Source organism: Neurospora tetraspora (genome assembly GCF_033439725.1).
Source record: "Neurospora tetraspora strain CBS 560.94 chromosome Unknown B0H65scaffold_6, whole genome shotgun sequence".
NCBI classification, from domain to species: domain Eukaryota; kingdom Fungi; phylum Ascomycota; class Sordariomycetes; order Sordariales; family Sordariaceae; genus Neurospora; species Neurospora tetraspora.
Window position 1 is genome coordinate 3,810,824 of NW_026944388.1, and position 22,187 is coordinate 3,833,010.

At 52.7% G+C, this 22,187-nt stretch overlaps 7 protein-coding genes and 2 non-coding genes across 9 annotated transcripts; 3 read left to right on the top strand and 6 right to left on the bottom strand.

The window, feature by feature from the left end:
• Nucleotides 1–91: 91 nt before the first annotated feature.
• B0H65DRAFT_591072 (uncharacterized protein) lies at nt 92–2,821 on the top strand (the record flags this gene model as incomplete). Its single annotated transcript, XM_062831083.1, has 1 exon — nt 92–2,821. The coding sequence occupies exon 1, from the start codon at nt 488–490 to the stop codon at nt 2,819–2,821; it is 2,334 nt and encodes a 777-aa protein (XP_062679956.1). The 5' UTR covers nt 92–487.
• Nucleotides 2,822–3,733: 912 nt separating this feature from the next.
• B0H65DRAFT_511042 (XPC-binding domain-containing protein) lies at nt 3,734–5,463 on the bottom strand (the record flags this gene model as incomplete). The annotated part of the gene is made up of 6 exons (XM_062828450.1): nt 3,734–4,327; nt 4,389–4,733; nt 4,784–4,863; nt 4,928–5,000; nt 5,184–5,231; nt 5,446–5,463. The coding sequence occupies 6 exons, from the start codon at nt 5,461–5,463 to the stop codon at nt 3,734–3,736; spliced, it is 1,158 nt and encodes a 385-aa protein (XP_062679957.1).
• Nucleotides 5,464–6,954: 1,491 nt separating this feature from the next.
• Nucleotides 6,955–8,697, bottom strand: B0H65DRAFT_429819 (uncharacterized protein; the record flags this gene model as incomplete). The annotated part of the gene is made up of 2 exons (XM_062824848.1): nt 6,955–7,166; nt 7,305–8,697. 2 exons carry the CDS (start codon nt 8,695–8,697, stop codon nt 6,955–6,957), a joined length of 1,605 nt encoding a protein of 534 aa, XP_062679958.1.
• Nucleotides 8,698–12,340: 3,643 nt separating this feature from the next.
• B0H65DRAFT_474337 (uncharacterized protein) lies at nt 12,341–13,245 on the bottom strand. Its single transcript, XM_062827240.1, has one exon. The coding sequence runs from the start codon at nt 12,898–12,900 to the stop codon at nt 12,388–12,390; it is 513 nt and encodes a 170-aa protein (XP_062679959.1). The 5' UTR covers nt 12,901–13,245; the 3' UTR covers nt 12,341–12,387.
• A 936-nt stretch (nt 13,246–14,181) lies between these two features.
• Nucleotides 14,182–14,274, bottom strand: B0H65DRAFT_t359. Its single transcript has one exon. It is a non-coding gene; the product is annotated as a tRNA-Asp (tRNA).
• Nucleotides 14,275–14,623: 349 nt separating this feature from the next.
• On the bottom strand, nt 14,624–16,214 carry B0H65DRAFT_474339 (uncharacterized protein). Its single transcript, XM_062827241.1, has 2 exons — nt 15,371–16,214; nt 14,624–15,288 (listed from the first exon to the last, which is right to left on the bottom strand). The coding sequence occupies exons 1-2, from the start codon at nt 15,988–15,990 to the stop codon at nt 14,760–14,762; spliced, it is 1,149 nt and encodes a 382-aa protein (XP_062679960.1). The 5' UTR covers nt 15,991–16,214; the 3' UTR covers nt 14,624–14,759.
• Nucleotides 16,215–16,780: 566 nt separating this feature from the next.
• B0H65DRAFT_t355 lies at nt 16,781–16,873 on the top strand. Its single transcript has one exon. It is a non-coding gene; the product is annotated as a tRNA-Asp (tRNA).
• A 346-nt stretch (nt 16,874–17,219) lies between these two features.
• Nucleotides 17,220–18,583, bottom strand: B0H65DRAFT_430935 (uncharacterized protein; the record flags this gene model as incomplete). The annotated part of the gene is made up of 5 exons (XM_062824915.1): nt 17,220–17,617; nt 17,689–17,753; nt 17,836–17,956; nt 18,010–18,379; nt 18,434–18,583. The coding sequence occupies 5 exons, from the start codon at nt 18,581–18,583 to the stop codon at nt 17,220–17,222; spliced, it is 1,104 nt and encodes a 367-aa protein (XP_062679961.1).
• Nucleotides 18,584–19,826: 1,243 nt separating this feature from the next.
• Nucleotides 19,827–21,940, top strand: B0H65DRAFT_541597 (uncharacterized protein; the record flags this gene model as incomplete). The annotated part of the gene is made up of 4 exons (XM_062829176.1): nt 19,827–19,917; nt 20,069–20,370; nt 20,640–21,014; nt 21,036–21,940. Coding segments are annotated over exons 2-4 (1,371 nt in total), but the record flags the coding sequence as incomplete, so codon positions are not given.
• Between the last annotated feature and the right edge of the window lie 247 nt (nt 21,941–22,187).

A 22,187-nucleotide genomic window follows, 5' to 3' on the forward strand; every position in this document is an offset into this window, starting at 1 on the left:
GCCCTCTGGATGCGTCACGCTAAGCCTCTTTCAGCCTTGGCCTGCGGTGCCTTTATCGCACTCGGATTTCTCCACTGCCACTGGCTGATGGGAATGAGGACCCTCCCCTCTTCCCTTCCGCGAAGCCTGGACGCTGCTGAACCGATCAGTGCACCACCACCGGGACTGGATCCTGACCACCCACCCCGCCCATCTTTTTTCCCATCATCACTTTATCGCATTTTGTCATTCACAAAGTCAACAATCAACCGACTCCGCGTCCTTCAATCGCGTGTGCAGCAATCGATACCCTCGACCGCGCGCTATTCTCGATCTCCAGTCCTTACGATTGTCTGGATACGCACCGATTCAGCATCCCATCAAAACGAACTGGCACAATCAGTTGAGCCTCAGAATACCCCCCGGTCTTTGCTTATCGTCGGCAGCCTTGTGTAGGCCATGCTTACCATAACATCGACATCCCACCTTCTTTAATTCAAGAGTCAAGATGCTCAAGAAACCGGGCTTCGGCCCCAAGGTCAAACCCAAGGTGGTTGCTCGTCGCAACGCGCCAGCTTCAGCAAAGTCAACAGATTCAACTCCCGCCCCGACCGAGACAACGTCACAACCCACCACAGCTGCCGCTACTCCCACAGCCGAGTCCGGTCCCTCGACCCGTCAGGTATCGCCGGCTTCAGCCTCAGCTCAGCCTAACCCCCCTGCAACTCTCCCAACCGATACGGCCCCCGAGAAGGAATCTTCGAGTGTTACCAAACCGGTTTCCAAAGATACCGCTCCAACGGACAAGCAAGCACAACCTGCAGCGACCTCAGCTGCAGCTCCGGCCCCAGATCCGGCGCCAACTCCAGCCCCTACCGCAACGGCGAGTACACCGGTGGAAAAGCCAGTAGAAAAGCCAGTCGAGAAGCCGGTAGAGAAGCCTACAAGCGAAAAGAGCTCGAATGCTACGACCGAGACTCCTAAAGCAGCGACTCCAAAACAAACACCCTCCAAAACCAGGGGAACGGCGGCGGCGGTTATTACTCCGACCATTATCGAAATCACGAGGCCTAGAGGCAGAAGATCCGTGGCGACATCTGGTACATCAGAAATTATAGCACCATCTCCGTCCAAGGCTACACGCCCGACACCCGCGGCCGATACATCCAGCACCACGTCTTCGACCACCCGAAGTGGAACTACATCTACAGAAGCAGCTTCAACGCGTTCCAGCACAGAGACTACACAACCGACGGTTTCAACACCTTCAATTACCCAGACTGCAGCTGCAGCCGCCGAGAGCTCGACTGAGAGTCGAACTGAGTCGAGTGCCGAGGCAACGGTTGAACCAACAACCAAAATTACCAAGAAGGCACCTGCAAAGAAGGCACCCGCAAAAAGGGCTCCTCGGGCTCTTCCTCGAAAGCGCAAGGCGGATGCAGCAACCAACGAAGACGAAACGAACAACGATGAAGCCGAAGCCGAAGGTGAAGCGGCAGCACCACCTCCCAAGAAGCGAGCACGGACGACAAGGAAAGCAGCGGCCGAGCCGAGCGCCGACGGAGAGGAAGCGGCTGAAGCCGAAGTTGAAGCGGCAGCACCAGCTCCCAAAAAGCGAGCTCCTCGAAAGCGCAAGGCGGATGCAGCAACTGGCGAAGGCGAAGCGGATAACGATGAAGCCGAAGGTGCAGCAGCAGCGGCACCTCCCAAGAAGCGCGCACAGACAAAGAAAGCAGCGGCCGAGCCGAGCGCCGAGGGAGAAGACGGTCAGGAAGCAGCACCCAAACCGAAGCGGGTGCGGAAGCCGAGAAAGCCCAGGACAGAGTCGAATATCGATCCAGCTCTCCTGGGCGATGATGAGCAAAACGAAGCTCAAGCTACCACCAAGCAGGGCAGGCAACAGCGTGAAGCCACCCCCGAAAATGCCGAACAAGTCCAAATTGACGTCACCCAGCTAATAATGGCCGAGCTGGCCAAGGATTTGCACATCGGCAAGAAATTCAGTCTACACGACGAGCTCGCCGAGCGTGAGCGAGCCAAGCGACAGAAATATTATGAAAAGCGCAAGAAGCAAAAGCGCGGCGAGACAGCCGACGGTGACGAAAATGCCGACGGCGGTGCCAGCGGCGAAGCATCCGCCTCTGGCACGCCCGCGCCCGGTGCCCCCGGTGCCTCCAACGGCCCAGCCTCCTCCCGCCCCGCCATCGACGAACCGCCCCTTGTCGACAGCACCGTCGGCGCCGTCGGCGAGCAATACATCATGATCGACGGCGAAATCCGCCTCAACGAGCGCTCGCTCCAAGTCGACCGACACGCAGCCGTCGACCACGCCAACTACGAAGTGCAAGAAGAAAACGACTTCACCCACTTGACCACCTCCGCCACTTACCTCCGGCGCAACATGAAACCAGGCCAATGGACGGACGAAGAAACCGACAAGTTTTACTCAGCTCTAACCATGTTCGGCACAGACTTTGAGACCATCGCCCGCCTGTTCAAGGACAAGACGCGCAAACATATCAAACTCAAGTTCAACCGCGAGGAAAGGGCCGATCCGGACAGGATCCAAAAGGCGCTGGTGGGCGAGCGTACCGTGACGATCGATATCGAGCAGTACCAGCGCGAGACGGGGCAGGAATTTGAGACTGCCGAGAAGATTTATGAGGAGCAGAGGAAGGCGGAGGAGGAGTTTGAGGCGCGGCAGAAGGCGATTGAGGATGCGAAGGCGGAGGAGGAGAGGAAGAAGGCTGAGATGCTGTTTGGGAAGGATGGACAGGGTGGTGCATTGGGAGGGGGGAAGAAGAGGAGGGGGAAGAAGGCGAGGCCGGAACCTACTTGGTAGAGGGGGGAAGAGGTGTGTGTGGAGGATTATATATTCGGGCGAAGTCTTCTTTCTATCAGAGGGGAGATGTTGTGGTGTGTCTCTTGGTAGGAGAGGCTATCACGTCACGTCTTTTCCAGGAGATTATCAGAAGGTGTTCAGAGCTTGTGTTTGTAACAGATTCCTTGCTTTCTAAAGACACTAGTAAACCTACTAGATGAGATGGTCGCATTGGTAGAGATGAAAGGGAACAAATCATGGAATGGGTATGGCGGAGGAAAATGAGACGCCTTCAAGGAATCAATCAGGTTTATATACCCATCAACCGGAGGGCACTTAGGTATGGAACAGGCTAGTGAGAGTCAAAAAGACACAAACAGGGGACTTTGATCATGTTATATACGGAATGTCCCAGGCTATTGCATCTAATCTTTGCTCTCATTGCTGGTTCTGGTTGGTCATGCACTGCTCCAAGTCGTTAAGTTCGGGCGTTGCCCCTTCGAGGGATTCACTACTCAAGAACGTGTACAAAAGGCGGTACCTTGATCGTGGACCGTGAGAACATCTCTCATCTTCTCAGTTGACATCGCTACGTGAAGTAGCCTCGATATCATCACTCCTTTACTCTCGCTGCCTACTTACTAACCACAATGGAATCCTTCGCATGGGAGAATTCAGACACACAAAAAGCCCACCCATGTAGTGAATGTGAACGTTGATCAGCAGTATTGAGCATTTGAGCTCCCTAAGGTATAGTGTTATCATAAAGTCTTCTCCAATGCATCCTTCATAAGCAAGCCCAAACCATCCAGCCGTCGCCCACGTTTCAAATGCAAAGGCAAGCTGCTAACGAAAATCCTCCCTGTCATTGACTTTTAACGCCTGAATACAGAAAACCCAAGATATCATCTCAGCCTACAGCCTCATTCACCCTTATTGTTGGGGCATGTCATCATCCTCCTCGGGACCTTGGTCGAAGAGGAAGTTGGCAGCAAGCTCCTCGTCCTTGTCGCACGCGAAGTAGGCCTGGATGGCCTGATCCTGGGGGAAACCCAGGCGGGTAAGACGCTCAATGGCATCGCGCTCTTCCTCCGTGACGGCAATACCGACACTGCCGCCCTCGCCACCCTCGCCGAGGAGGCTAAGGAACTGGTCGGAATTCTGAGCGATCATCTGAGCGAGTTGAGGGTTACCGGCTCCGAGCTGTTGCAGGATAGGCTCCAGCATCTGGGGCTGCTCCTGTACGAGCTGACGCATTTGCTGGAACTGGGCGTTGTTCCGGAGGAAGTCGAGGTTGCCCAAACCAGCGGCCTCGGCGCCAGCACCCTCCGCACCGCGAGCACCACGTCCACCAGCGCTGTTGCCAAGCTGCGCGGCGAGGTCGAAAAGGTTAACCTGGTCGTCGTCGTCACCACCAGCAGCAGCGGGCGAAGCGGCCTGGGCGGCGGGAGCAGCAGCAGCAGCCGGGGCGGCAGAAGGCTGACGAGAGCTGGCAGCCTGTTGTTGTTGAAGGTTGGCGGGAATACCCTGAAATCTGTGTCAGTATACCATATACAGCATGGCGAGTTGTATGACTTGTCAAACGTACGTTCAGCAGGTACTCGACGGCGCGCTCGGGGTTGTAATACGCAGCACGCATGGCAGCGTCGATTTGGGAGCGCTCGAAGCCCATGGCCTCCATGTTGGCAATGGCCTCAGCACGCTGCTCGCCCATCGCAAGAGCGTTAGCATCACGAGCACCGGCAGCGGGGGCCGCCTCAGGAGCCGCAGCGGTTCTAGCGGGTGTCGGCGTCGAGGGTGCAGCAGCGGCAGCGGTGGAGGCAGCAGGAGCGGCAGGGGGAGCGGGTGTCGAAGCCGGGGCGGCGGCAGCGGGAGTAGCAGGGGCGGCGGCGGACGATGACGACTCGGCCGGCTTGGGGGCGGTAGTCTTGGGCTGCAAAAACGTCAGCTCTAATCCTCCTACTGGCACATGGATGATCGTACCTTGTTGACGACACAGACAACGAAACCCTTCTCCTCGATCTTGTAGGACTCTACGGTCTCCTCATCCTTCAAGATTTTTCCTGTTGAAGGCCCAGTCAGTATTCGGGAGTTGTACCCATCGTTTTGAAAGCAAGCGATGCTTACCGGAGTAGATGAGCTTCTGCAGCTCGGGAGCCCAGCCCCTCTCCTCGGAGATCTTCGCCTTGACCTTGGAAATCTGCAGCTGGTTAGCCTATAGCTCGCCAGATTCATACGTTTCCTCAAAGTGACATGGAGGCTCGCGACGCCGACAGAGCATTTTTTCGATTGTTGAGGGCTGCCACGGCGTGTGGAGTGTCGTCCATAATATCGGTTTAAGGTAAGACGTGTAAGGAAACGGGAGGCGACGAGGGTAACCCACGGTCTCGGTAGGCTCGATCTCGAGCGTGAACTTCTGTTGTTTGAGGTCCTAGATGAACGGTCACTGTTAGTATTGGTTATATACTTTAATAGCTTAGAGGTAGAGAGAGCGAGCTCCGATTCAATCAGGCAGACACGATCCAAAGGAAATGACGGTTTGTTGCCAGCTTCTTGGGAAACTATCGCGGTACATCTGGCTGGTTGTCTGCCTGCCTGCCTGGCTACGTCAAACACTCGACATGGGCAAGCTAATGGGCACGTACCTTGAAAGTAACCTTCATGATGGGCAATCTGTCGCGCAGCTATACGGCTGCTACGTTGACGATAAGAGTATGGTGATGTAAACTAAATCTGTCGGACGGGCGAGCTTCGTTGGGTTCGGAGTCGCGACGGGAGAGAGAAGGATTCGTTGCGGTCGACAAAGTTGGGCGAAGAAAAAAGTGGTGGTGGTGGTTGCTGTGGTAAGGTTGATAAGTGGGAAGGCGCCGCAGATGATGCGAGGTGGCAGACAGGGGAGGAGGTGGTTGTAATCGCTGTGGCAAGAAATAGAAGGAAACTTGACCGTTTTACAGCGGGTTGTGATGACTGATGGGGCAGCTTTGAGGCGGAGAATTTGGGGTTTGTTCGCTTCACCTGCACTCACAGTCGTCCCTCCTACGGTAGCGCAGTGGTGAATGGAAGAGGGGCAGCCAGTGCTACGGCAGTGAATGGCTGGGGGAAGCGGCAGGCAAAGTGGGCAGGCAGGCAGCGGCATTGTTAGGCGGGGGGCTGCGCGGCATCTTGCCGCCTGGAGCTGGTGTGGAGGTCACACTGCCATCCGTCTGTACACACAAAGGTTCCATCCATTCACTTGGTTGTAATCTCACTGCTTACTTCATCGCCATTCGTTGGTGAGGGTGATACAAAGTGAAAGGGGAGCATCTGATCCCATGCTTTGAACCATCCAAAGCAATCAGTTTCTGCCATGAAGAAAATGAAGTCATTGATGGTTACGGCAGTGTCACGGCAACAGATCTCCACTCATAAGCGCGTAGAGTGGAGCTCGACAGGTTCTTGTCCAATCATACTCCGAGCATTGTAAGGAGCTGATAAGATAAGGACTCACGTCAGTGACATCGTAGACATGGAGGAAAGCTTGGTTGCTCTCATGTTGACGACGAGTACCTTCCCTTCGGTTATCATCGCAAAATGAACGGTAGCATTAAAATATCTCGGGCACGATCTTGTGTTCTGACTTCTTCATTTCTCACCGGCTACATCTTTCAATCGTCCCTCTCGCGCAAGGCGCACAGAAGCATCTACCTAAACCCATCCATCATCTACCCATTCCTCTACCCCTTCCATTTATCCAATCTGATCCTCTATATACAATCCTCCTTCTCTTTTTCCCACCTATCCAAGACCCATCGTCTAGGTATAGAATTTATATCCAACGCGTCGCAATTAAAGGTATCATATTCATGTCTCAAACCCCCCCCCACCCCAAAAAAAAAAAAAAAAACCCCCAAAAAAAAAAAAAAAAGAAGAAAAGTGATATCTCTCCCCCAACAGCGACCTTTCTCACGATCTGAGCGGAGATCAAACCAACAAGAAAGAAGAAGAAGAAAAAGACAAAGGGTAAAGAAGAGAAAGGTATCAAAAAGCATTCATGTCGTAACTTCGTTTCAGGGCATCCAACACAACCACACCAACCAACCGGCCGTTCGATGCCCGTTATACACCCCAACCAAACAAAACAAAGGAAACTTTTTTTTTCAGCCGGCCATGTTTCGTCATTGAACGGAGGCACCAGCAACACCCTCCTCCTCCTCAGCCGGCGCAGACGTAGGCGCCTGGTTTTTCCGCTGATTATACCCCAAGAAGCTCGTCCTCGCTCCAGCATCTAGGATCCAGCCCGGAATAGGCGGCGTCATTTCTCGATCCACCGGATCATCGTGAGCCAGCGACGGTCTTGGTGAGGGCGATGGGCTGCTCACAGCAGGAGCTTTCCCCTTCCCCTTCATCACCACTTGATCCCTCTCATCATCATCATCATCATCCTCCTCCTGCTCGTTCTCATCATCAGATAAACCCTCCTCATCATCCTCCTCCTCCTCCTGCTCGTTCTCATCATCAGATAAACCCTCCTCATCCTCCTCCCTCAACTCCTCCGCTCTTGTCCCCGGCCTGCTCCCGCCCTCATGCCTTGTTACTTTCGTCCTAAAACTCTCTAGCGACCCTTGTCTGCTCAACGGGCTTGATACAGCCGGGATACTCCCGCTTCGCTTCCTCGCCAGGGTTCGGATGCTATGCTTATCCGAGAGGACCTGCCCGCCGTTGGGCGCCGCGACCACCACCGTCCCTGGCGAAACGATGGCTGGCGGTGTGGGCGAGTCAGATCGGAACAGAGGGTGGATGTGCGATTCGCTGATGTGCGTTTCGGACATAGCGGCGTGCTGGGTGAACGCTTCCCGGGCGAGCTCCATTGACCGCATAGAGGCGGGACTGAAGGAGCGACTGCGGCGACGGATGGACTTGGGCGGGATGAGCAGGTTGTTGCCAAGGTCCACTTGGCTGTCAGTAGGAGGTAGCCCGGGACTGGGTTGCCTGCTGGCCATGGGGCTGGCGGGGATGGTTTCTAGGAAGGGAGCAGGTGGCATTGGCGGAGAGCAGGTGGAGGCAGCCTCGGCGACAGCTTGTCGGTTTTGAGGGTCGACGGAGGAGGTATCCCAGGAGTCGAAGCCGTTCTCGAGAGTCGCGGCAACGGAGGCGGTGTGGTGCTCACGCATGGCGGCTGAGTCGACCGAGTCGGATTGGCGCATGCGCACAGGCAGCGAATACTGGCTGTTACTCGCTAGGAGATGGGTCGTTGAGGGGACGGGGCGCATAACCGAGTACAGCGACGAGCGCCACGAGCTCAGGGAGTTGCCCACCGAGTGTGCATAGCTTGGACGGGGAGTTGCCCGCGTCGACACGGTCGGGTCTTCAAAGCGGACCTTCTCTGTGTTGGGGTTCGTTTGCTGATAGGGGATCGCCTTGATTTGTTGTCTTGGCGAGCTCTCCTCGTCTCCTGCGTAACCCATGCCGCCCATCCGAGCACCGATGAAGTGCAGAACCTGGAAGAGCAATTGCGTCGCAAATGCAACTCCCAATGCCACCGAGCCTCCGATCAAAAATCCCGACGTCTTCGTCCCCGCTACCTCCTTCGGTAGCTTCGCCGAATCCTTGCTGAGAAATACCAAAGTGGCAATCGATAGTGCAGCAGCTACCGAGCACACAAAAAGTCCAACCCCGAACAATACTCCATTGAACCTCCTAACCAAGCGTGAAGCCACGCAACTCGAGACAAGGAGGAAAGTTGTCGTGAAAAGCGCCAAGCCCTCAAATACCGCGGCAACGATAGTCGTCGTCTTGACCGGCGAAGAAGTCTCCTGTGCTAACGACCGAGCCAGGATAATGTGAATAACAAAGATGGCCGTAGTCGCAAGGACGGCTACTGTGCCCAGCAATGCTGGGATCACATGTGGTATCACCATTGCGTATTGCTGAAATGTGAAGGCAGTCGAACAAAAAAGCGGAAGAGAAAAAGGGATGAAGAACCGAAAGTCCAGAGAAAAAAGGTTCGGGTATGAAACACTTATGGTTCGGGCTCTCGGTCGTCTTTTCGTTTGTTAACCCCAGTAGTTCGTGCCGTGTGGCGGTTCGGGAAGGGAGAAAAAATGTGGAACGAACGAACGAACGGCTCCGACGGGTTTGCTGATTGATAAAAAGAGTCCGTGGAGTCACGGAGTCAAAAAAGAAGGTTATTTTGGTAACCTCCCCCGGCTCTAACCCCTCGCTCCCGTCCTGCCGTCTTGTCGTGTGTAAAAGTCGGCGTTCGATTCGATTCGCGATTGCTTGTCCCAAGACGTTGGTTCAACAATGGGCAGGGCAGAGCAATCAACCAGGAGCCCTTGAAGCTTTAGCTTTAGAAGAAAAAAGGTAAGAGGTCGGCGGTCAGCAGACGAGACACGATAGGCCAGCTAGTATGTAAGAGAGGAAAACAAGATGTGGTCTATGCGTTGCGTTTCCGTTTGAGAAAAGCAAACAACTCTTGTTACTTGTCTCTCTCCTTTGTGTGAAGGGCGGTATGATGGTGCTATACCCCGGTGTTTTGCAAGCAAGCAACCAGTACAGTACAGTACCCCAGCCTCCCTTTCTCTCTTTCGAATTCTCTTTCTCCTGCAGTTTCCCGTTGGTATTGGTCCCTAGTAACCAACCCGCTTCCGTCGAGGATTGCGAGGGGTTATGAAACAGCTACCAGAGTAACCAGCTCCACGCGGATTGGATAACACGAAGCTGGGGAACGACTGACTCGAGATGTGTACTGTGGTATCGATGGAGTAGATGCGGTGAATGCAGTGAACCAGTCCAGCCGTTGGTCATGTGAAGGCTAACGAACGTCGAATGTCGTGTGTCTTCTTTTTTTTGGTCGGGCTCGTGTTGTAGTTGGATAGTTGGATAGTTCGAAGGAGTGTTTCAAGTCCAAGTCCAGTGCAGTGCAGTGCAGTCAGTCGGTAACCAGCCGGTCGGTGTGTTGTTGAATCGTTGATGTAAGTCGAAGTATCGGATCCGATGATTTGATATTCTCACTTAATCGGTCCCAACGAAGGCTTCGAGGAACCAAGCGATTTTTTAGTTGGAAGATGTAAAGAATGTCTAGGGATTTGAGTGAAAAGTAAGATTTTGTTTCGTTCGTGTAAAGAGGCCCACGATGATGACGAAGAAAGTTTGTGTGAACGTCCAACTCCGCGGCCTCTACTCTGTAGGCAGGTAGGTATCCGTAATCCGTCCGGGAATTAGTGGGGAAAGAGTTCGATAAAATTCTGGACCAGGAAGGCTGGTCAACGGGAGGTAAGAGGCATGGAGTCGGAAGCGGAGGACGGATGAAACTGGAGACACTGAATGGGACCTTTTTTTTTTTTCGATTGGGTATGAACGAATGACAGACAAGCAAAGCAGTTGATATTAATGAATGAATGAATGAATGGACGAGAAAAGGCTCTCAAAGTCAAGGCAAGAGCTTCACGAGTGGAAAGCCATTGTTGGTAAAAGAAAAAGCTGGGTAAGAGAGAGATAATCCGTCCCGGACTTCACTTCATGGGAGAGGGGAGATGCAGTGGTGAGGGGGCATCATTGGGTAAATGTATTACCAGACCCTACCCTATATTACCGAGGAAGACAGAAAAGAGCTGAAAAGAAGAAAAAGACCGCGCTCGCTTCGCGTATGTACGCTTGCATGACTCTGAGAATTGTTGTTGGGCACACGGCTGCTGCAGGTTCGATGCCGTGCCTTACGTGTGGATCCCCGGCCATTAGTTGTGGGTTGTTAGGTCGTTTCGACGGGATGAGGGGAGAGATGGAGGTGGGTAAACATGGGTTTGGAGCAGCTCCTTGTTATTCCAGGGACTTTTTTTTTTTGCAGGGGTGACAAGCTTGGCTCGTTTCCGGCCGCCTGTCCGCTTCGCTTCTAATGTACCTGCCAAGCCGTTCCCAGATTCGTCGTTGAAGACGTGCTGTTCCGTGCGTGAGGGCAGGGCGATGAACTTCTTCCCGACTGGCATGGTGATCTCCCCCTCCGCCCGTATTCTTGTAACGGCACCTGGTAGCTGGGATCGTGATGGACTTGCCTGGCCACACTTGGCTTTTGGACGTCATCTCCGATCCAAGGCTTATTCTGTGAGAGGCGGTATAGTCCTGGCTTGTCGGAGCTATGAGTCCTGTGAGCTCGACTATACGTATGCTCATAAAACGGCGAGCCCTAGTTAGGTTTCAAAGGCCCTCTTATGTTGTGTAAAGAAATCAAAGGTAGGCCAGGGTCGGGTCTCGCTCTCCTACATGGAGATACATAATATCCGTGTGGCGTATGTCAGCTCATGGACAGGCCAGGGAGAGACAATGCTGAGTAACGTCGAGAGTAGTAGGCCTTTGGAGAAGATGTAAAGAGATTACCACCAGTTCGAGATTGCCTCTTCGCCTTTGATACTCGTGGGAATGGTTGTCCTCGTCTCCAGCGTGTAGGCCACGAGCAACATTGTACGCAGATGTTGTTGTTGCAACGGATGGCAAAGAGAAAAGGTGGTTTGCGTTGCTCGGCAGGTTACCAAGTGAGGAGTACACATGCTCGTTCCCATGGCCTAAACAAAATATGGTTCCGGTGCTATGTTTCCAAAGATCGGAAGTTGCCATGTTCTTGTGCTGGCCTCCGTGAGAGCGGTGTTGAGGCAGTGAGCCGGAGGGTAGCGGAGAGAAGTGGAGTGTGTGTACCCCATTCTTTACCGCAGTATTTTGTGATCGTCCACCGATTCGAGAAGAGCTTGCCTCCATTGTATGTTACGTGCATTCTCTGCGATCCTGCAAGGTCAGTGAGTTGGTTCTTCGTTTTTGTCGTCGTCGTCTGAGACACCTTCTGCTGCTTGACATCTGATGACGTGAAGTCTGAAGTGAGACATTTGGTGCTCACAGTGGTAGAAGTGGGCACTTTGAAGCTTCTCCCAAACGGCGGGCAAAAACCAAAAAAAAAAAAAAAAAAAAAAAAATGAAATGAAATGAAACATGGAGAAAGGATCGGAGAGAGGATGGAGCTAAACTTCAATGAGAGTTAGTTTGCGAACTGTCAGACGCAGGTACCGTCGTGCACGGACCGCGCTCTTGGTTCCTGCCATGCAATTGTGGGGTTGCGCAGTGGGGCACGACGGGACTGCCAAGTGCCCGAGAAAACTCCTCGTAAGGCCCGCTCCACTTCGTCCAGAAGTTTTCACTTTCAGCTGCTCCGTTTTCCGTTGTACCGTACGGCGTAAAGCTGTTTCTGTAATTTCCGGTTCTTCGTAATCCAAAAGCCTCGGTCATCAACAAGAGCCTCCTCTCGTCCATAATTCGAATGATGCTGTCAAAGTCCCTTGAACGAAGGGCCGAAAGGAAAGAGGCAACGAGTATCTCAGAAGCACAAACTACTGCTGTGCCACAACTAAGGAGATTAGATTTGTGTTTTCGAACCCTTGAATCATCTCAATGATGATTGGTCAATGGCTTCATGCTGTGCTCAAGATGGAAAAAGGTGGGGAGGCCGACCGTTTATTTCGGCCATGTGCCAAACGGCCGGCAGAGGATTGAGGTCAGTTCGCGCATCGTCGTGTCTCCGTTCATTTCATTTCAAACTTGCAGCTCGACAGCAGGCATTGTCCTTGTCAACTGCTGACAGCCGTCACGCGAGCTTCTTCCTGGGAAGGGCGCTCTTGAAAAGGCATCTTGAAAGTCAGCCGAGACTTACTTACAACACTATTCCTTTCTAGAAGCGATTTAGAAACGACAATCCTTTTATATACCCTACGAAAATCTTGCCCGTTTCGTGGGTGACGATCCTGATATCTCCGAAGCCGCGTCTCACACAGAGCTTCGGGGATGAACAGCAACTCGGCCCCCGTCGCCCGAGGCTCGACCGAATGTTCGGTTCTTTCGAGAAAGCCTTTCGAAAACTCTTCACCCATCCCGTCTTCCCCGAACATCTTTCTAATCCACTCGCATGAACCGTTGCGGAAACGATGACCGAAGATCTCAAAATGCGGGAGTTGCGTCGGAAGCAAAAAGAAAACGGTCGGTCCTACGTGGTGGAGTTCTCCCAATTTCCCAACAGTGGAGATATCTTCACTCTTGCAGTTAGACACCACCGCAGCTGAAGTTCCAGGGCAAAAGTGTAGCATCGTGGGAAATCCGCGAAGCAAGAGGCGGTCTAAACTCGATCTGGCAAGCACTCACGCGAGCACATCAAAATCGATGAGAGAACGGGGATCCCGTGAGATCTGCATGTAAAGATGTGAAATGGGCCTGGGAATACGATGTCGATGGCAAGGCCGCAACGCAAGCTGCTGAAAATCATGGACGGACGGCGGACGGGACGGGACTGGGAGTTGGAGCGTTCGTTAGCGCGGGACTTCACTACATACGCACTCTGCCCAACTCAACTCAACCACCACTCCACCAAATTTCATGCCAAACAATTGTTATCTACCCGATGTGTTTTGAGGGCTGCTTCAGATAGTCTCTCCAATTTTTTTTGCTTTGAATGTGGTTGTCCCGCCGTTTTTCTGTGTTGTTGTTTTGCAGACCCCTGTCACAAGAACCGCACTAACAAACGAACCAGCATTGAACTGTATTCTACTCTTCCACGGTACTCGTGAAAAGAGAATCTCGATCTCATCGTTTTTTTAGACATTCGGCAATTGTGCATTTGCGTCATCATTAGTTACCATCTAACAATCGCAAACTTGTGGAAGTTCGTGTGAAATATGGTATTCACTATCATCGACACTAGAGGCATATGGTTCTTGATCGAAAGTAGTCATCGCGATCTGCCATAGCATATTCCGTACCGTACTGGTACACGGTAGGCCCGGGAGATTACCTACGGACCACCCACCATATTACGTACTGGACTTGAACTTCCACTTCCGTTCTCAGATCCAGCCCGGCCCGGACACGCCGGTGGTTGCTCCAGCTCGGTTCGGTACTGGGGAGATTGAATGCCGAGGAAAAGCTGCTATGTAGTGTAGGTAGTTTGTGAGCGGATGTTTTGGGAGTGAACCGAAGGTCAGTGCGCGATGGTCCTTGAATGTCCGACATCAATTACCAAGAAGGAACTGAAACAACCGCCATACTCACAGAATGAATAGGAGATGCAAGGCATTTATTCCTTGCAATCCCCGTGGGGTGTAGGCTCCGGGGAAAGCTTGAGGACCAGTGATGAAGTTGGCTTCAGTTGTCGGCGTTTCAGCAGTTCGAAAGTCACCATTGCAAAGCCAAGAGAACAACGACGGGGCCGAGGAACAAGGCAATGTCCGGCCAAAAATAGGAGTCAATGCACCACGTGAAGGAAACTCGAAAGCTTTTCTCTTTACCACAAGAAAGATATAGCCTCAAGAAAGAGAAGAAAACAGATCGGAGACAGTTGGGAATGAGAAAAAAGGAAAAGAAAAAAGATTGGTCTCTCCCGCCGGGAATTGAACCCGGGTCTCGAGCGAATCGAACTGATGTTCAAGCTTGACAAGCTCACATACTGACCACTATACTACGGAAGATGTACAACTGTTAATCAGCTGTCGTAGTTGGTTGTTGGGAAGCGCAGCGGTTGATAGCCTTATATGCTGAACGCTAAAGGCGGCAAATATCGTCAACACCACGATATCTGGTACTTGCAGTTCGTTAAGATTACACGACGGTTTTGTTTTCTTTTATATTCGCAAGAGTCTTATTATCATAGGAAGTGCTGCTTCTTGATTTGGACGCACTCTTGTAATCTTCGAACTGGTGAAGCACCCTGGTGGTGTGCATCGCTGATGATCATCTATCTGCACACAATGTGGCGTGGGCTCACTCGAGCTGCTGGAAAACGGGTGCACTTGCAAATACACCACATAGGACTGATCGTTGGGTGAACAACAAGCTGATCTTGAACGAAATAGCTTTATATGCAATGCTAAACTATGTGAAACCAACTTCTTTCCTATCAATCGTACATCCCCCCTCTGTACATACACTCCCCAATCACCTTTTCACCGACCCTCTAAGCCATCAAAGCAATATGCTTCAACTCCTCCTGCACCAGCTCACCGACCTTCATCGGCGGGTACGTCTTCTCCTCGCCCTCATCCCTCCCCAGATTAAACTGCTCCGCCCTCAACCTATGCGCCTCCTCCGCCAACTTGGGGATAGGAGCAAGATCATGATCCGAGTTCAGATGCCAGAAGAAAGTGGACGAGATGCGAATAAGCGGGCGGTCGGGAAACTGCTGCTTGCGCTTCTCGATGACCTCGACAGTGCGCTCGTTGACCACGACCTCGTGGAAGCCGGCCTTGATCAGGCCGCCAGTGATGTGCTCGAGCTGCTTGCCGGCTTGCACCAACAAATAATTGCCGGGCGGGATCTTGACGGCGATGCGCTTGCCCGTGTTGCGGGCCCAGATGTGCAGACCCGGGTAGCGCGAGCGGCCGTGGATGGTGAGGAAGTTAAGATCAGTGTGGAAGCCAGCGAGGATGGTGTCCTTTTGGCCGTACTTTTCGAGGTCGGAGGCGGTGGGGGCGAGGAGGTGGGGGCTGTTTTGGGGGAAAAAGATGTTAGTGATGGTGAGATGGCAAAAGTGGTTGTTGGTAAGAAAGAACTGCACTAGAGACATACCCGTATTTGCCCTCATCTTTAAAGGTGCTGGCAGGCAAACCGAGACCAACGGCAGTCATCTCAGTGAGACCCTCAACGGCGCTCTTCATCGAGGCACCCCACTGCTCCATGGCCGGGTTCCAGCGCTCCCTGATGTGTGGCGCTTGAGGAACGACATTCTCGGAGTTCAAGCCGGGGAACTTGGTCTCGTAGGGCGGCTGCTCAGCCATGCGCCAGAAGAAACGGCACTTGGGATCGGGATGGTGGCCGGAAATATCCAATGGCCTCTCCTCGGGCGCAAGGCGCTGGATGACGTTCAGACATGGCTCGTCAACGGCGCACTTGGGCTTCTCGGTGTTCTCCAGAGTGACACCAATCTGGTAGCTCAACTCGGGACGCTCATCCTTGCGGAGTTCCTCTTCGGGCTGCGCAAAGTAGTCCTCTAGGAGGTCGAGGAAGGTCTCGTTGTCCTTCTCTGCGACCCGCGAATCGTGGAGCACGAGGGCGCCGTAGGTGATGAGAGCCTTCGCGGCCTTTTCGCACTCGGCCTTGACTTCGGGGGAGTCGACGGGGTTGTTGAGGTAGACGTCGAGGTCGATGACCGGAAGGTCCATGGAAATTTCCTGGGGAACAATGCTCATGGTGAATGCGGGGGTGGGGTTGATTGCCGGCACTGCAGATGCGCTGTGATCAGGGGTTCAAAGGGTGCGTTGGGGTATTCGATGCGCCAATGTCAACAGTACAAGAAGTTGGATATTCAAGAAAAGAAAGAGACGTGGTTTGGGGTTGTTATTATTGACAGGTTCAAGACGCGAAGATATGGCAGTTTTCTAGATATCCAGGCTCCCCCAGTAACATTTTTTTCTTCTGGGCAAAGTGTGAAAAGATTCTGGTCGCGACCATGACAAGTGAAGCCCAAACAGGAAGGTCCCCCGCATAACCTGGCGATGAAGTCAAATGGTGCCTGTAACGTGCCTCTGATCTGGTAATTCTGGGCGCATCTGGGTGCAACCAACATCGCATTGGCAGCAGGCCAAGCCCTGAATCCGGCGATATCCGCCCTCATCCGCCCATCTGGAGGTGTCTGCCTCGCCCCGGAGATATGAGCTTGAAACGAACTGTTAATCTGCCTGGAGAAGAAGATTCACGTGATACCAAAAATGGATAACCGCCGGAGAGGTTGGGAAAGGGTTGGTGATAATGCGCCGATGGAGGTTGTTGTGTGGAAGAAGAAGACAAGAAAAAGATGGAGCCAGACAGCAATGGGCATTTCAAAGGAAAGGGAAATGAATCCCCGTTGTTGAACAATTGCTTTTCTGAATGCATATGTGCCTCTGCAAAAACATGCAGTTAGACACAGGCGGGCGTTTATAACCACACCATCCAAGAGAAATTCCAACAACAACTACGACAGCTGATCACAGCTGTAAGTCTTCCGTAGTATAGTGGTCAGTATGTGAGCTTGTCAAGCTTGAACATCAGTTCGATTCGCTCGAGACCCGGGTTCAATTCCCGGCGGGAGAGACCAATCTTTTTTCTTTTTTCCTTTTGCTCCATCTGGTCGCGGCACCTGTAAAGTTGTAATGATGCTCATGCATGCTATCTATTTTTACTTTTATCTTTATTTTTATTTTTATTTTTATTTTTATTTTTATCTTTATTTTCATGGATTGGGCTGTTCCTTTTTCTTCCGATCATCCATCCCTATGGTTGCCAAACGCGTGATACCATCAACCAACATCGCCACGGTACATAACTGATATGACTCCTGAAGTGTGCTTGCTGGATTGCAGTGCCAACCAACCCAAACTCCTTCTTCCATTCCGCATTTCCTACTAACCTTTCTCCGCTCATCATTTCCTCTCCCTCTTCACATCAAAACCCCCGGCCAAGCATTCGTATCAGGCGGCAATTTATACCAGCACCGATTTCTCTCCGGCACCTCACCACCACCAGGCTCTCCTCCTCCTCCTCCTCCGACAACCCTAATTCCGGAGGAGGAGCTCGGAGGCGCCGCCGACGATTGACCACTGGCACTAGCACTAGCTGCTCCAGCTCCAGCTGCTCCCAACGGAATGTTCTCCGACGTTAACTGACTCTGGCTTTCCAGCGGCGACTTACTACCTGCCGTGCCGCCGCCGCCGCCGCCGCTGCCGCTTTGGGGTCGGCTAACAACTCGTGAAAGGGTTGATAGAGAGAGGATGCAAGAGGCGATGATGGTGAGGGCGGATTCGGCGGTTGCGTAGTAGATTAGGGGGGCGGTGTTGACTTGGTTTGTGTTAGTATGGGAGTTGGGAAGGGAGGGAGGGAGGAAGTAAGGAAGTGAGGGGGGTACGTACAAGTAAAGTCTGAGGAGGTGAGGCCTGAGATTACGGTTGCTTTCATTACGGCGCCTGCCCCGGAGCTGGAGGTTGGTTGGTTGTGTTGGTTAGGAGACGGAGTTTACAGTCGTTGCTAAGTGAAAGGAGGGAGGGAGCGGTACATACACAAGGGCGACAACGATGGCTAGGGAGATTCCGAGTTTTTCCTTCCAATGGAGCATTTGGAGTTGAAAGAATAATGCTAATGGTAGGAGAGCTAGGATGAGGTCCACGGCTGCGGAGTAGCCTGCACTCGTCGATCAGTATCGCGACATCCAAGCTGGCACAGGGCATACATACCAGCAGCAAACATGGCATACTGCGGATACACCTGGTTATCCCAACACGTCCCCTCCATGTAGGTATCCCACGTTTTTGCGGCCGGCGAGCACCTGATCCACATGAAGAGGGCGTTGACGATCAAAAAGACGTGGATGGTAGCGACGCCGAGCCAGAGGAGGTCTTTGGTCCATCTACCCGACAGCAACCGGAGCAGCGTGAGGGCGAACGAGGTCTTGCTCCATACCGAGGCGAGGATGGAGAGGGTGCCGATGAAGTTGCCGATTAGACCGATGGTGGGGAGGTTGTCTTCGGGGATAGCTTGGACGTGTTTGCCGAGGCCTTTGGAGGTGGCGATGGTGATGATGAAGGTGGAGGTTTTGAGGACGAACTGCAGAAGTGTCAGTCGTGCCATGAGCGTTGACATTGGAGAGAGAGGACTTACCCATGAGAGAGAACAAACATGGTCATCCCACCATAGCTTCTTCTTGGAACGAATCTTCCATACTATCCTGACAAGAAGGGATAGTGCTGCCAAACCGGTGAGCGTCCAAGTAATGGCGAGGATCTCGGATCCTCGATTTTCAGATTTCATGTTAACGAGAGTGATAGTAGTAGAAAGAGAAGAGCAGCAAAACCGTCCATGAATGGGGTGAGAGGACTGTGCCAGACTGAGACCTATCAGGGGGGGTTCTGGGTTCAACAAGCTGTCAATAGTGTCTTATAGGTGAACAAAATTCCTTGGGCAAGCTTGCGATACACAACATATGCGATCTGTTCGGGCCCATGGTGCGTGGGCCAAAGGTCACACATAGTGACCGTCGACCCCGAAGAGGAGAACTCGAGGAGAGGTAGGAAGCCTACTTGGGACACGTACTGCTGGATCCCTTTTTGGTACTTCACATCCCTCGGAGTCGAACTCTTGAGACCACCGCACCACACCGGGGCCGAGAGCACCTCACCGGGTCAAAACAGCTTTTCCCGTGTCCGAGGTTGTACTTGGTTTGCTGGCGGGCGGTCACTGCTGGTAGTGTCACGATGGGTTTCCAGTAGGACCAGTCCTTTGGCTCGCTTTTGGTGTTTACGGACGGTTGCGCGGCGATAACACCCCTATTGTTGTCATTTGGGGCAACACATCAGCCGGCTTGATAATACACCTCCCTTTTCTTGTGATACCTGTGTGTTATGGTTCCTCAAGATTGCTGTCGGTATGGGACTGGACTGGAGTGAGCTCAGGCACCACCATAACCGTTGGGGTTCAGCTTCCCATGATTGATTCGAGTCTCATTGCATATTCCGCTTGATCTTGATTGCTGGTCCCAACGGCGGGATCGTCAGGCACAAACCTGATGCCAAACCCATCACTTCGAGGCGGGAATATCACAGGTACTCCCCCCTTTCTTCAGCAGGACTGGTATAGCTGACTGTGCTCCAGTTCACCAAGACATCGACGTCAACCGCATTATGTTATTTCCTAGTCTCCTGGAAAGTGAGGAGAATACTCCCAGGGAAACAGTCTAGCCAAGAATTTAATCCATCCCTGCTCGCAAGTCGGTTTTCCATTGGGAACCGTGAGGTATAAGATGCCATGTTAACATGTCAACAGGGGCGTTGTGAATACCGACAATGGTTCACTACCACCTTATAACCTGCTTTCCGGGCTTGTCAATGCGATGCCAAATTCAAGGCCGGAAGTAAAAGACCATGATGTGAAATTACTGATAACCAGCGATATGTCGGAAGATGTGAGGGTTCAATTGCACGCGACTTGTGTTGTCCTTCTTCGGGTTCATTGAGCCGTCGACAGATGTAAAGAGGAAGAAGACATCGCGCCTGCAATGACAAGAAGGAGCATTTGGCTCGCTATCTTGGCGCTATGCTTGGCCCAAGCTTTCGCTGCGCAGTGCTCGAATGACAGCTGTCTTAGCGGTAAGTTTGCCCTGTAGCCAGCTGCTAGCGGGTGCTGTTGACGTAACCGTCCTGTTTCAACCTCCCGTCCTTTCTTATCACGATTACTCGAACTCGAACTCCCGTCTTCTTGCTTGCGCATTTGATCACTGACAAACTGTTTGTCGAACAGCCATCCGAACTGCGCCAACTGGCAGAAATGCCACGGCAGACTGTCTGTCCTTCCTTGCGCAAGCTACCCCCACGGGAATACCCAGCAGGACGACGACCACGACCACGGTGACCAGCACAAAGAGTGTCGCGACTCTTACACCACATCGCTCTGCGACCGTTACCAGACAAACAGGGCGAACGAGTCCGATCACTTCCGAGACCGAGCATAATGGAAACCATAAGCGGACCGAAGTCAAATACAATGTTTTCAACGGAAAGGGCTTGGGCTACTTACCCGTACAGGCTCTCCAGGAGCGGCGGGTGACTACGAGCCCAACTTCGGCGACACTACCTCTGTATGCGAAGAAATGCGCCTTAGAAGCCGATTACTCTTCGGCATGCTCTTGCTTGGGGCTCTCTCGAATCACTAGGGCTGCTGCTCAGCCAGTCACTACGAAAACAGTTACTGCCATCTGGACAGTTTCGAACGTTACTCTGCCGCCTTTCTTCACCAACAGCACAAGCCCAGCAGGGTACAATGGGACAGGGCCAGGGACAGGAACAGTTGCGAGCACCATATACACCGGAAGAAAAACTGGAAGCAGCGGTTCTCTACGTCCTACGACTTTGTTCACGAGCCGAGTGACTTCTTCCAAAGGATCAAGCAGTGGTTCGGAGTTGAGCAGCGTCTTCAGGACAGCAACATTCTCGATCACCAAACCCTCAACCATCAAACCAACCGTACATGTGGTGACCATTGCAACGCTGACGACGACGAAGGAATCATTATGGGTGAATACGACGTCGACGCGCAGTTATCCAGCTGGAAAAACTACAGTTATTCACTACACAAACTCTACGGCAGCTCTAGCAACAGCATCTGCGAACATCACAACTTCATCCTCTTGGCTCAATGCCACTACGAGTGCCAAATATCCGATTTCCATCAACAGCACAGCGTCATGGTATAACGGGGCGTCTACCAGCTCATTACTGCCAGGTACTGGCACTGGAGTGGTCAAGACAACCGCGAGCGTCAAATTCACAATTCCCAAGAATAGTACGGCCTCATGGTACAATGGGACATCAACGAGCTTTCGACCACTGGGGACCGGGACCGGGGTCGTACTTACAACCGGCCCAGTCGCATCCCCAACAACAACCGCCGCCCGCTTCCCCTTCCCCCTCAACACCACAACCTTCTGGTCCAACGGAACCGCAACAACAGCTCCAACAGTCCGAGGCACCGGTACGGGTACGGGTACGGGAATATTGGTTACTGACACAGGCTATTACAACACCTCTACTCCCCTTCCCACCACCTCCACCTCCACCTCTACAACATCAGCCAAACCAACAGCCACCACCCAAGACTTAACCTGCGGCGAAACCTCCACCCCGTTCTCGCTTCGCGTCTCCCAACCCGGCGGTACCTTTGACAATTGGTTCGTTCACGTCGTTGGTAATGGTCTGCTCTTTACCAGCAGTCAATCCCTCGCCAGCTCGTTTAGTGTAGAGGGGACTGGACATTTGTGTGCTGTTGGGTATAACGATGGGAGTAGTGGGAGGCCGAGGATTGCGGCGGTGGGTGTTGCTGGTGCTGGTGCCGGGGATGATGGGAGTGGTGACGGGACTGGTGAAGGGAGTGGCGAGGGAGGAGGGTATGAGGGGCCGGTGTGGATGTTGAGGCAGGGGACGTTGAAGGCTTATTGGGAGGAGGATTATACAGCTTTGGAGTGTACGAGGGATGGGGGGTTGAGTTGTAAGCCTGCTAATTCTACGAGTGGTGCGGTTGGGAGGTGGGTTGGATGTGGAGTGCAGTTGAGTTTGGGGAGTGAAGGGGTGGGTGCTGGGGGGGTGAACTGTACTTCTGTTTCTTTGGAGGTTGTCGAGTCTTAAGGTGAGTATGAGCTTGCCGTAATGGTTTCAGCTCGTTCAATACCAATTTAATAACATAGCGTATACGAGCGCGAAAACATAAGAGCTTCTTGTGCCTTATTTGCTTTCCCAAATTCTTTACCTTTTTCTACTGACCCAAGATTTGACTTTCGGTTGCCCTCGGCATGAAGGTTAGTACTTTGCTTCCTCGGTATTCACAATGAATAGGGTAAATTTCCATGAATGGCAGGCTGTACCAG